At 39.3% G+C, this 14,139-nt stretch overlaps 1 protein-coding gene across 5 annotated transcripts in view; it reads right to left on the bottom strand.

Annotated features, from left to right (window-relative positions):
• Positions 1-3,691: 3,691 nt before the first annotated feature.
• Positions 3,692-14,139, bottom strand: part of PLAGL1 (PLAG1 like zinc finger 1) — a 44,755-nt gene continuing 34,307 nt past the window's right edge. For all 5 annotated transcript variants that reach the window (XM_068184716.1, XM_068184717.1, XM_068184718.1 and 2 more), the window contains 4 exons: positions 11,928-12,077; positions 8,322-8,441; positions 6,297-6,793; positions 3,692-5,899 (listed from right to left, as the gene is read on the bottom strand). In XM_068184716.1, the coding sequence (XP_068040817.1) occupies positions 4,624-5,899; positions 6,297-6,793; positions 8,322-8,441; positions 11,928-12,077 (2,043 nt within the window). In that variant the 3' untranslated portion in view covers positions 3,692-4,623. The remainder of the gene's footprint in view (positions 5,900-6,296; positions 6,794-8,321; positions 8,442-11,927; positions 12,078-14,139) is intronic.

Here is a 14,139-nt window from a genome sequence, read left to right as displayed (position 1 = left end):
TTACCAGCGGTTCATTCAACTGTTTTAATAAAGTGTAGGAAGATCTAGTAGCATGTGATTTTCTTTTTCTTTCCCCTATTACTTTGATATATTGAACAAGACAAGTGAACATTGTGGAACTTCATGTGAATATTTAATAGAATCTTCCAGTAAACAATAAATGATAGTGATACATGATAAATGGCCATGTATGCTGTGCATGTCTTCAAAGCACTTTGAGTTCAGACTAAGACCAAATCTCATTCTTGCATTAAACACTTTAATTGCTTTTAAAAATTGATCAACAATACAGAAATGTAGAGGTGTAGCCCTTCTTATTTTTTTGGTCACTTGATCCACTTTCAGCCTTGGATCACCTTCCATAAATTTTCAGTGACGCGACAAGTAGGGGCTTTTTACCTCAGTAATTTTCAGTAAGGCTTTCAATTAAAATCCATAAGTTTTCTTACCTATTAAATGCTCATTAAATAAATGAAGATGAAAAGTAGTTGGACACAATAGTAATAAATACCATATTTTAAACGGTTTAATTAAACTACTTAGACTCTAGCTAATAATGATTAGATGGATACCGAAAGGATGACACTGAAGCAACTGTAACTCCTAGAACTAGAAAAAGAGGGCATGACAGTAGCCCCAGTATATTAAAGCAGTCCTGCTTAGCCTTTCTTTCAGTCCAGGAGGAAGAAGGAAAAAACCCCAAACCCATTCCAAACTATAATGTGCAATGTTACCACAGCTGCTTTCTTTAAAAACCAAATAAATTAATCCTCAAATTTAGAGCCAGTTTTACTGTATTTGTTGTTGTGTATGTGTCCTCATTGTTTTCTGTCTGTGTATAGAAGTGTAGGATTTCCTTAGTTTCCAGTATCTTACCAAAAAAAAATTATATATATATATATATATATATATATATATATATATATATATATAAGGGCAGGAATGGTGTATTGAGGAAAAGCATTTTAAACATTCCACTAGAAATGAACTGACCATTAATATATGGAATGTACCACCCCAGTTCAGACTGGCTATGAAAAACTCTCTGAAACTAACAGCAACCCATTGACTAAGAAAGTGGAAAGTTCCAACAGAAGCAGATAAAAAAACTGAAGGAAAAAGCAATTAGCTTAGTTTCTGATAGAGGATGGGAACTTAGCAATAGATCTACTTGTGTTTACATAGAGGATGCAGTCTTTTCTTCCATGTAGTACAATTGTAGCTTCTTGACATTATTTCAGCAGGTTCAGGTCTTTTTTCTTCTTTCATAAAAAGAATACTTTTTTATAAGGCCAAATGTTTACTAAATTTTCTTCTTTTACAGTATGATTTGATTGTGTTTATTTACCACATACTGCTCTACTTCTACAGGTTTTCAAGCAGAGTTCAGATAATAGAGTATTTTTATCTCTATTTGAATGTGAGGTAAAATACCCTAAGATATATCAAATCTCTTACCTGCTGTGCCATGGCCTATCCTACCTTCTCCATGGCAGTTCTCTGCCCTTACATCCACTTCTCCCATTAGGAGAAGAAACGGGCCGTGCCAGAGAGGGAGGAGTGGTCAGCGCTTGGCTGCTGCCTTCCTCCACGGTACCCACAGTGGATGTGGGGCTGCCTCTCCCCACACTGGTGCTGTCACAGCCCTGCATGAGCCAATGGCAGTGCCACCAGAGAGGTGTCCTGCAGCTTGAGCCTCAGCTATTGATGGCCTCTGAGAAATGCTCAGAGGTTTCCCTAACAAACATGCTCAGAAAGTCCAGTCCCACGTACGGTATTAGATGACTTGGGAGTATCTCACGTCTCGAGTTGCAAGAATTTTAAAACAAAACAATTTTTTTTTGACAACATAACTTTTTAAAATAATTTGCCTTTCTTTATCATGGGACATCATCAGCTTCTGCAACATTTATGATGTCAAGAATCTGGAAAAAGAAAATTGAATGGGCTGATGGGTTTAAGCAGCATTGCACATTTAAGGTTTGCTTCTGTGCTCTACTTGCAGACACTATCGCTGTGTGCTTTTAAAGTATTTTAAAATGCTTCAGAAGTGGTTATTTTCTTTTTATTTTAATTAGATAGTCTTTAATCTGTAGTTACATCATATGCATTGGTGAAAAATTCTTATTATCTTTCCCTATTTTGGTAGAAGCTGAGATCAGGCAGCAGCACCTCCCTTGGCAACCCAGAGCTCAGGTACCTTGCTCAAGGGCTGAAAGAGCAGCTAGAAGAATGTGCTCAGTGTCTGCATAATGTTTTCTTGTTAACATCACATTCAAGGGTGAGTATTTCAGTAATTACTGACACCTCTTATAAAAGCACAAACCAAAATGACAAAATGTGTATGACCAGGCAGTGCTACAAATTTTTTTTGTAGTAAAGACTTTTTTGTTGTAGTTTAGTTTTTGGGGGTTTTCTACAAGTACATAAGCTTGCTTGAAGCCAAGTGAATACAATTTATGCAAACAAGGGAAAAAATACAGTTAAGTGAATACACACACACACACACACACCTTTCCAAGTCCAGATGAAAATACAAGCCTAGCTGTAGAATGTGCATATAACACTGTTTGCAACCTTTTCCCTATTCTGGAATTCATAATTTAAATAACTACTCACTAGACATGACTGTGCAGTACCTGTTCACCTCCTGCTGTTGCCATTACAGGAATGACTTTAAAATTCCTTTTGGTTTGTCTTATGCCAAAAATTTTTGTAACAAAAATTCTCTTCAGCACTGCATCTGCATAACATATTCTTTCATGAGCTGCAATAAGACAATCCTTAATCCAAGTACCGATCAACTTGTAAGAATATTTAATTACATTGTAAAACTACAATGAAATGTAGCTCAGTAACAGCAAAACAGCAATAATTTTAAAATTGTTTTTTACTTGAAGCTCTCCAGAAATATTCCTGTGATTAATGAGGGAGAGGAGAATATGCTTGCTCCATGTTATATTACTAACGGCCATTGGGTACTATGAACTCTCTTTGGATTTAATGGAAGAGTAGCTCTTGGGCTTTGAGAATTTACTCAGATGCAGAAATTCTGTGTGTGTTTTAGATGAAACAGAATCCATTAGTAACTGAGCCATCCACTAAAACCTTGGTTATTTTTTTGTAATTATGAGTTAAGCAACAAACTAAATTGTGAAGATTTTATTTCTTTGTTTAATAATGTCATCTACTGGCAAATGTGATCTTTACAATTTCTGCTTGTTCATGCATCAGGTGATAGAACTGTCACACCAACACACTCTCCACAGGAACTGTTCATGGACAATTTACCCCAGGATACAAACAGAAGTCCCCATGGTTCTAGTCTGCAAGAAACAAAGGCTGAAGTCCAACTGCAGCAGTCCCAATGTTTCTGAGCAGAACTCCCATGAGTAAAATGGCCTCAACCATTATCACACCTGCTAATTTCAGCTGACACTTGTAAGGCAGGTTCAGAACCTGGTTTTGAACAGGGCTCAGTGTTAGCTCACCACCACAGCCCCTCTGTGCATGGACCTGCCCCTGGCTCCACAGGGGTCTCCTGGCGCAGGAGAGCCTGGCGCAGGCTCCCCTGAGCCAGGGTTGGATTTCTGTGAAAGCCCATATTTTCAGATGGTTGCAATTATTAATAATTTCCCAGACTAAACAGTGGCCATTTTTATTAACAAAAGGTGAATAAAGGCCCCTTAGGTAGGATGCATTATTTTTTATTAAGTGTTGAATTAATCAAGCTGTTGACCCAATGGGATACCATAACCTTAAATTTAAGCAAATGCTCAAGTGCTTTACTACAAAGAGAGAGAGAGAGAGAGAAGTGTCTGATGTCTTGACAGATCCAGCTTTAAATCAAAATTAATGTTTTGTTCTAACTTGAGACAATTCACTTCCCATTCTGAGAACTGCATGTATCCAAGACAGCAGTTCTTACACAGTCGTTCAGAAGTGGTAGTTATTTCCAGCCCTTGGAAAAAAGCACACAGCTGAACTGGCTGCCAGAAAGCAAAATCTAGTTTAACATAATCGTAATAGTGATGATCTTCATTGAAGAAAGTGAAACAAGGACATAAGATTTATTCATGGAATGATTCTGATTTAAATTAAGGATTAATAAAGTTCATTAATTAAGTGCTTAACAGATATCTATCTGATGTTGATAAATCATTTGTTACATTTGCCATGTGTACAAATTTGCTGTGATTTATGGCTCATTAAATTGATTTCTTTGTGATTTCCCCCCTCTTCCCATTCACCCTAACCATATTTTTCCTATTTCAGCAACCATAGTTTTATTGTGCCTGTTATGATACTTTGCTGTCACTGAAGATAGTTATTCAGTTGTTTGCATGAAAAGAAACAAAAATATAGAGGGAGCTGAGGGAAATATGTTAGTTCTACTGTTGTCATATGCTAAAAAACTAATAGTATGAAAAATAGAGCTTCTTGTTTATTAACATCCTGAATTTAACTACCATGTTCATAATGTGCTTTGAAAACACTTGGGGCAGTTTTTCTTCAAAACAAAACAAAAACACCCCAGTCCTAACAGATTTTAGTAAGAAGCACAGTCTTAAAAAAAAAAAACCAAACAAAAAACAAAGGGAAAAAACCCACACAGGATGATGGTTACTTGAAGGCATGGTGAAAGTGAGGCAATGTTACAGAATTTGTAGTGGATGGAAAGGAGCGAGGAAGATGATGCAGCTGGTTTATGGCCATCCCACCAGCTGCTAGCTGAAAACCTTGCTGTTGGCCAAGGCCATTCAGCCTGTGTGATGGTTCCTCTGAGCCAAACGCCATTGTGATGTCCCCCATAGTGTTCTGGTTGTCACCTTGTGGGAGCTGCCAGAAACCCATCACATGAGTGAGATCCATGAAAGGCAGGCTTGCAGTTTCAGCTGCTGCCTCTGTCTCTTTGTGCACTGGGTACTTGTTAGTATCCCCTATAGGCCCTGAGGAAGCTTCTTCCATACTGATTTTGTGGAGAGACTGAGGTTCTGGTAATGGCAGGTCCTCGAGAAGATGCACATTGTAACCTTTAACATCCACTTTTATCGGTAGATTCTTGAGGGATCCTGCGGCAAATGAGGTAGAACTAAGGTCATATTTGTTAGGCTGATGAAGGTTCAGGTTGATAGGGAGAGCTGCTGAACATGGTGTGGGAGGGACAGCTGGGAGGCTGTCTGCACAGCCCATCCTTTGCAAGTGAGGAGAAGACTCAAGAGGAAGAGCAGTTTGTAAGCTTGACTGGGAATGAAGATGTGAACAGTTGTATTCCTCTGTTTCTGAACTATTCACAATCCCATCTGTCACAGGGACCCTTTCAGGAAGAGGGGACAGCATGTTGGCATCTTCCTTCAGTCTGTATGAAAAGAGCTGGTCAAGGAGACCTACTGAGTCACCATTCTGCAACCTGCTCTTCAGCAGTTCCTGTGGATGAGTCTTCCTCGTATGGCGTGTCAAGTGGTCCTTCCGCCCAAACCTTTGGGCACAGAACTGGCACAGGAAGTCTTTGCAGCCTGTGTGAACCACCATGTGACGTCGCACATCTTTACGGGTATAGAAGTGACGCTCACAGTGGTCACACTTATGTTTCTTTTCCTTCATGTTGCCAGTCGGCTTCCCTGCGTGACTTTTGAGGTGTTCCAACAGAATCTCAGTACCACCAAACTCTTGGGCACACACCCTACAGGTGAGGTCCCCGCTGGTGGCAGCATGAAGAGCCAAGTGTCTCTTATAGCCTAGCTTGGTGTTGTACTTTTTGCCACACTCTTCACACTTGAAGGCCATCTTGTTGGGGTCATGGGTCTGAAGGTGATTCTTTAGATGGTCTTTCCTGTGAAAGGTCTTTTCACAGAGGCCACACTGGTGAGATTTCTGTGGAGAATGAGTGGCCGAGTGCCTAAGAGAAAAAAAAACAAAACACAGACACAAAAATGTTATTTATGTTCACATTTATTCTAGTACATTAACTCTTGCAGCCTCAAAACTTGAAAACACTGGAATTCTCAAAGGAAGGCATTCTCACAAATTCTCAGGTTATTAGTAAAAGCCTAAATTTTGTTGGGGGAGGAAGGTATTAAACATAAAGCATAGAGTAGCTTAAAACTGCTCAACATCATCTTTTTGAGTAGCCACCATAATTAAAGGAGACTAGTTTTCTCCAATTCTATCAAAAACAGTAATAATAAAAACTGGACCTCAGGGATTAACTGTCACTAAAACATCCCAAAGGAAAAAGATGTCTTTCCCCCACCTCCCCCACCCCCAGCAGAAAAGGAATGACTTCAGAGGTGTACCTGAGCAGTTTATATTTGGAAATGAAGGCTTTTGTGCATCCGTGCTGTGAACACTTGTAGGGACGCTCCCCTTTGTGCGCATAAGTGTGGACCGTGAGCTTGTCAATGGAATCAAATATCTTTCCACAGAGTCGGCAGGGATAACTATCTGGCTGCTTCACTTCTTTTCCCTTCAGCAGTGAAGACCGGCCATTTCTCCATTTAGGTATAAACCTTACAAGAGCACTACAAGTGCTTCCTGAGCTGGCACAGCTAAACTTTGCAGCAGAGGAACAGGAAATGGTCCCAAAGCATTGAGTAATGCTTTTGCCTAATGACGCTCCTCTCAGTTTCCCTTTGAGTTTGTTTTTTGCCTTCACAGGTCCCAATTTATTTGGTGGTCTGAACCTTGTAGGAAGCACTCGGTCTTTATGGCTGCACTGGTGAGATTCCAGCAGAGCAAAAGTTGCAAAAGTGCTTCCACAGCTGGAGCATATCCAAGGGTCTAGGGGCTCTTTCTGCAATGAGAACAGAGACAGGTCTTTCTTACCAAACATTCTAAGGAAGGTCCATATTCTTCTCACTCATCTTCTCCTGTGCTTTTCTAAGACTCGTCATTGTCTCTGGTGATATTTACTTCCATGTGCTACCACCTAGTTGTTCAACTAGCAAAAGATTCTCTCTAGGAGTAAAAACTCGAAGGAAAAGTAAGGTTGGCTAAAAACTGGTTTATATGTTTTTGTTTAGCATTTACTATAACAGTCCTGAGTCCTACACCTTTGTTTATTTGTGCTTACTGAATTTCAAAGTCTCTATATTTGTTGCATTTATGAAATAAACAGTTGTAAATTGTACTTTATCCTCAGACTGACATAGTCTATCTGCTATTCCAGCCACACAAAAATGGGATGTATTTCTGTACAAAAATGTAGTTTAGCCATACAGATTTCCTTGTGTCTTGGGATGACTCCGTGTTTTACCACACAGCAATGGTCAATGGCTCCAGGAGAGACTTCCTCACTTAGCCTGACATTTGGCATTAGACTTCCATTAACTGGATAAGAAACACCTTAGGTTTAGGGATCTCAAGCCTATCCTGACTTAAAACCTTTTTTTTTTTTTTCCAGATAGTGCATTATTTGGAAGTATTACTTCTGTGGAAATAAGAGCTCTACTGGATTCAGTTGAATTCACTTTAAATACTGATTTTATAAAAATTCTGATGAAAAACAATTACCAAAAATCTCCAATCACTGATGAAATGTACTTCCAATTAATGCACGACCATGTACTTCCTCAACTTCATCTACCTTTTATACATGCTTCTCATAAACTGTCTTCTTTGTACTCTTCCCTTGCTCTTGGGCTAGCTTGCTCATGCTGAGGCTGTACCCAATCCACCTTTATTTCTAAACTGAGCCCTCCTCTCTGCTAAGACTGGTGTCTGATGCTGTGGTTCTCCCTCACCTTCCTTCTGAGGAATATTCTGAAGGCCTCACAAGCCTTCTTGGAACATGAATTCCTTGTTCATTTGTATTCCTGGTTCATTTGTTTCACATTCTTTCTAGATTAAGTATTGATTTTCACAGCCATGTTTTCAACACTTAACAAACGTTTCCTATCAGTTTAAGGATTTCTGCTATGATACAGAGGGGAAGGTATTTGAATTAGTAGAGAAGGGTGAACAGGAAAAACTGAAATAATCAGTGGGTACTCTGGGTAATCAGTCAGAGCAAAAGAAGGGGAAATGGTGAAAAAAGTCAGAGGCTGGACAGCTTGGTTATCCAAAAATTAGTGCCCATCTTAAGTCTTTCCAATATATCAAGTAGTGCCACTTACTTCTGACTATATCTGATGGCTCCATTGCATTACAAACACAGGACAGGAAGAACAGCCTTTCTGTAAGTAGCTGCTTGGCTAAAATTGCTAAAAGTACTCTGTGGCCTACATTTGCATTACTAGAGTTATATAAACAGAGAAAACATGTAAATAAACCATAATTTATTATGTCTAGTGATGGCTTCAATGAAGAGTAGGGGTACTTACTGCTACTGAAGGCAAAGGAGAGACATCTGATTCTTCTTTAATGAAGACTGCAGAAGCTTCCATAAATTTGGCATAATCGGCAGCATACCATACTTTCAATTCTGTGTGGGGTTCAATTGGCTGTGAATGGAAAAAAACAGCACATGTTTACTTGTGTCATTTTCCTAAACCAAACAATAAGAAAGATAGGAGGGGCAGGGGTGTGCAGTGTTTTGTCCTTACCCAAACTGCATTTTTTGACTCTGTTTAAATTATTGGTAACTTGGTTTCAAGATTCAAGAACTTCTTGAGCAATACTGCCCACTAGGGCTTGACACTTTCTGTTTCTAAAAGTGGAATTGTGTATGCACAGAGATTTTGGGGGGGGGGGGGGAGGCATTAGCAGGAGGGATGCCTCAGTCCTCATAACCTTTGCTCAGTGAGATATATTTGTCTGTGCTGTTCAGACATCCAGAAGTGTTTCCAAGCAATATCCCATGCCCATTCCTTGATGTCTGGAAGCCCAGTGGACACAACACTTAACTATAGGGTACAGGGAAAGGAAAATGCATTGTGAGTGCACAAGATCTTGGATGCCTCCTGGATATGTCACACTGAGCATGGGTGCAGAGCTGATCAATATGGGGACTGCAAGGCAAACTGGTGCCTTCCATGGGCTGGCTCTAATGTGTCAGGCTTCCTGTGAGTGTGCTTTATTGCAACTCTGCCCTCCTTCCACTGAAGCCTGCCCCCACAGGATTAAGGGAGCCCATAATCTGCAGTCTCCCATCCAGTCATGCTTGCCCAAATCTCTCATTGGACTGGATTATGACCTCTTCTGATACATACTTTCAGTCAATAATACAGCAAATGGAAAAAGAGAGGTGTGATTACACTCACTGGCTAAAGATCTATTAGTTCTTTAAATGCAAAGGAGAAAACTAAACTTTGAGGTCATAATTTATATGACTCCCTGACCCTGTACACAATTTTCTTCATCTATAATAAAAACCAACATAGCTGCAACAGGGGTAGAGCCAAACTGCACTGTGCTTGTAGTTTTATTTTAACTAAGATAAACTCAAGTCACCAAAAAAAGAAAACAAAACAAAACAAAACAAAACAACCAACAAAAAAAAAAAAACAACCCACCACCACCAAAACCAAACAAATTAGCCTGGAAAGAGAGCAGCTGAGTCTTATTCCAGAAAATGTGAAATCATAAAATCCCCTTACTTTGTAATATCGGTGTGGGATACGCATGGTAGGGAAAAGACAATGTAGATTGTGAATGCAGACATGTGAGGAGTTAATTGTGGGTTTAATGCTGAAAACTGAATTTTGAACTGCCAGGCACAAGCCTGCCTGCTAGCTACAGCCAGTATGGGTTGGGTGTACATTGTGATAACACCTGGCCTAGATAGAAATGGTCTGTCCTGAATTCTCCACTCAATTAAGGACATAAGGCAGAGTCATTAACTAGGAGGCTCGTCATGCATTGTAAGACAAATGTTTAAGGATGTCTGGGAGCTTCGCCTGTGACAGCTGAGACTGGTACCCACAAAAAAACTGCACAGCGTGACACTGTCACAACTTCTGCCCAACATTCCTAGACCAGCAGCCATCTCCTTTATGGGAAGCTGAGAGCTGGTCAATGTGACTTTGAGGGAAGAGCAAGTGCATCAGTGTGTGAAACAGTCAAGTAATTCAAAAGCTCTAATCTCAGTAAAACTGACATTAAATATCACTATCCAAATCCACTACAAGCTGTCTTCTACTCTGTGCCACCAGTGACAGTAAGAGAACTGCAGCACACACATGAAACTCTCATGGGATCAGACCAGCAGCAACTGTGGATGATTTCTATTTCCTCACAATTCTATACCTTTTAAAGCACTTATTTCTAAGGATTGCAGCAATTAGGTCAGAAAGTAAGCTAATGGCGGTTTCAGGATGCCACTTACATGTCTGCTTTAGTAGCTGTAGTTTCATGTCACTGAAATCCCATTTATTTGCAAAAATAGTGGGGAAAGGACCCAGTCCTACTCCCATCTTAATACACTTTACTAAAAATGTCTTGAGAAAGTATCTTCAGAATCAGCCCTAAGCCAGTCTCACAGCATGACCAGCAGGGTGTGCCTAAGTGTAGCACAAGGCCATCACATTCATTGACCAGGACAAAATCTGCAGGATGCCACAGCACCCTGAATGATACTGGAACTTGGGAGAAATAAAACCCAAGTAATGCCCTATGACCCACAGCACAGCAAAGGTTCCAAGACACATGCATCATCCTGGGACACTCTTTGTGTCAGTGTATAGGATGCAACTCTCCATTAATGCCAGTGTGTAGAGTTCTGCTGAAGTCAGCAGAGAGCTGGTTCAACAGAATTTAAATTATACTGGAAATTTTAAGTTACCAGTTTATAACAACTACTTCTTGGAAAAGTTCATGCTTCCCAAACACAGTATTAGTAATCCTGTCAATTTTACAAGCATATCATGCACTTCAAATCAAGTTGAAATCTCAAATGATACAGACTGTATGAGAATCTCAAACACAGCCTAAATATGTCTCAGAGTAGCATATACTATTTCACATTTTTTTTTTAATAATTATGTTGATATTAATCCCCAAATCAACTATATTCCATACTGTTATAAAAGACTTTAAGGGTATGAAATGTTATTCTCTCATCACCACTATATAGGAAATATTCTTCTCACTGTGCAGGTGGAGAAACAAAAATGGAGGAAAAATGTAAATACTACTATGCCACAGAAATATGTGCCAATCTTGGATATGAAACTGAAATGCTGGATTTTAATTCATAGTAACTACTTTCCACTAATATTCTTTTTTTTATTATTATTTTAATTTTAATGTTGCTCACAATGATATACAAGCATAATGTTCAACAGATAGATTTCTGTTTCTCAAGTGTGCAAAATAGTTATTTCTGATTAAAACCAACTCTGCCTAAGAAAATGGCCAAAACAATAAAAAACAAGACTGTATGTTCTAGTTTCATTTATAAACCCAGAGTACCTTGTTCTCTCTCTTCAGACAAAGATGCGGTTCAGAATCTCTAACATAAACTGATAATTTCATGGCAACATTGCAGTATTATAAATTTTGCAGTTAAGTCTTCAGATTTAATGAGCATGAAAACTAGTACCTGAAGATTCACTCAACACCCTGTTCCTGAGCACAAGGTAATGTGCTCAGAAAACAGTATGTGTCCAGAAAAGTAATAAAAGAAAGGAATTTGTTTGTTATTTCCAGAATGAAGTACTGCTAAATGTAATAATGCCGAATAATCTCACCATATACCTACCTGGCATTAAACAGCATTCAGTTTAAACACTATCATCGTGAATGGTTTTTATCTTCCCTTGGCTCAGTTTCTTCTCTACCCACAACAGCAAGTACACACCACCTTTTCCTGACAAACCCCATACACTGCTTGCTGTACTACGGATTAAATGACATTAAAGGTGGTATGTATGTAATGATCCAGTTAGCAGAATATAATCAATGTGTCATTGTAAAAGGGTTAGTCCTTCAGAACATTTGTCTACAAATGTCCCTTTGGATGACAGGTGGAGCAATGTAGGTTTAACTACCTTAACTGTTGTGAAGTAAACTTCTCCACAGTGCTGATAAGCCACAAGGGTCTGTTCTTCTTGGTTCCGGGCTAGCCGGACAAACATCATCCAGTTTCCACAGTCCTCATTGGGAGTATCCAGAAAGTACTTCCCTCCATCTTTCAACACCTGAAACAAAGTGGGGAGAATGAATATGATAAAACCAAGTCCTGTATAGAGGTAAATTAGTTTTCTTTAATTTGCAATCACAGCTATCATTTATCTACCTTGTCTTGGTCATATGTCCCTTGAAATCATCGTTGTTTTGAAATAGATCACTCTTAATGAACACTGAAAAGTGCAAAAGAAAGTGAAGAACGAATACCTGCTGAGCACCCCACTACTAAAATAACTGTAGGCCTTTGTATGTATTTCCCATTTATAGTTCATCATTTTTATGTTATATAAAGATAATATTATAAGAACTAAGTGCAGGCAGGTAGAAAGATAAGCTTTATGCCTTAATCTACTTCCTGAGCACTCGATAATCTCAGGCTTCACTGCTACCACATTTTGCATGGAACAATCGTATAGCTTGTGTTAATAAGTCCAGAGAGGTAACATACAACATAATGGCATTTTAACAGTCTTCTCTTTTTCCTCTTAACAATGCAAAAGTAAATACAAATGAAAAATTGTGCCAGAATGATCTTTTTCTTTTTCCTTTACTTCATTCTTCCTAGATTCCCCTCCAAGAGAATGCCCCTATGAGGCAAAAACTACTGACCTCAAACAAGACAGTTGCTTTTCTGCAATAGTGTCTCGAACACGGACAGACAAAGCTGCACAATTGATATCAGCACAGCTTATATTTGTTCTACTAAGCACATAACTGGGCAAGTAACTGCAAAAAAAAAGTTGCATTTTCATTGCTTCTGGGAACTATTTTATCTAACTTCATCATGTTTCCGATGAAAGCACCTGCCTGTTGGACAAGTTTGGTCACATACTCATGTTAGGGAGAAGTCAAGGCAGCTACTGCTGTCATGTAGGAAATCTGGGACTCTAATCTCCTCTTCTGAAGAAACAGTCCATTCACCAGCCAGAGCTGTGCTTATCACTGTATACTTTTAAGCAAATAGTGCTGACTGATAGAGGATAGGGTGTGGTTTACAATGGCTTGGTGAAGAGGAAGGAACTGGGTGCTTAGCTCATCCATCCATTGTTAGAGAAGTACATTTTCTGCGTTTTTAATAGTGTCTAATCAAAAGACTGAAGATATTTAGTTACAGAGAGGAACAAACCTTTTCTGGTGTCCACATGATTTGAAAATCCCATAGAAGGATAGTGTTATTTTCCTGGCAGATGATTCCCATGATTTCCATGTGCAAATCAAGTTTACAGCAACTACTCAAGCTATTACTACTTTGAAGCTTTCAAACTCAAGTTAAGAAGTATTTCCACACAACACAGTGTTTTACAGTCCCAAGCTTCTGGAGAAAGCTCAAATGAAGACACTGAGTGTGTCACAGGGCAACTGCTGCTGGTGTCTCTCTATTTGGGGTTGAGAGGGCCTGATAGGAAATACAAACTCTGGAAGAACCATGACCTGTTGGGAAGTCCTGACAGAGGCTGTGGCTTGACCATGGACTTACTGTATGACACAGAGCTTTGCTCAGCCACGACCCTGACAGCAAAATGCAAAGACTGAGGAGGCCCAGAGGATTGTGATTAACTGCAACTCCCAAGGAATTCCTGTGGGAAAGGATGTCCATGTAGATTTGTCTAAGCTGGGCTAGTCCTGAGAGGCCACGATTTTTGCTGGATAAAGTACAAACAATAGTGTCATGCTCCAGGTGAAACAGTCAGTACCTACGTGTGCAGCAACAGAAGGTACCAGCCCTAAATAACAATTTGATTAAATAAACTGAGGTAGTGCACTGTGCATCAAAGTCTATATATAAATTAACAATTATTATTAATTAATAACAACAACATTTAAAATTAATTAAGAAGTGTTTCTCTATCTGTTTCTCCGTACTAAACCAGTGCCTTAGTGCATATTTCTGTCTCTCTCACTAACTCAGTGCAAAAACTCAAACCTCCCAGTGGTATGGTGCAAAGCACAAATCCTTTTGTGTTACCTGGGAAGAAAGTTCAGTAGCCATGTTCCTGGAAAAGATTATCAAGAGCTATCAGACTGATAGGCCTAACACCCTAGAAATGGTAAAACTAGAAAGCAGGAAACCAA

The sequence above is a fragment of the Anomalospiza imberbis genome, chromosome 3 (assembly GCF_031753505.1).
Source record: "Anomalospiza imberbis isolate Cuckoo-Finch-1a 21T00152 chromosome 3, ASM3175350v1, whole genome shotgun sequence".
Taxonomy (NCBI): Eukaryota; Metazoa; Chordata; class Aves; order Passeriformes; family Viduidae; genus Anomalospiza; species Anomalospiza imberbis.
This window is presented reverse-complemented; position numbering and strand designations above follow the sequence as displayed.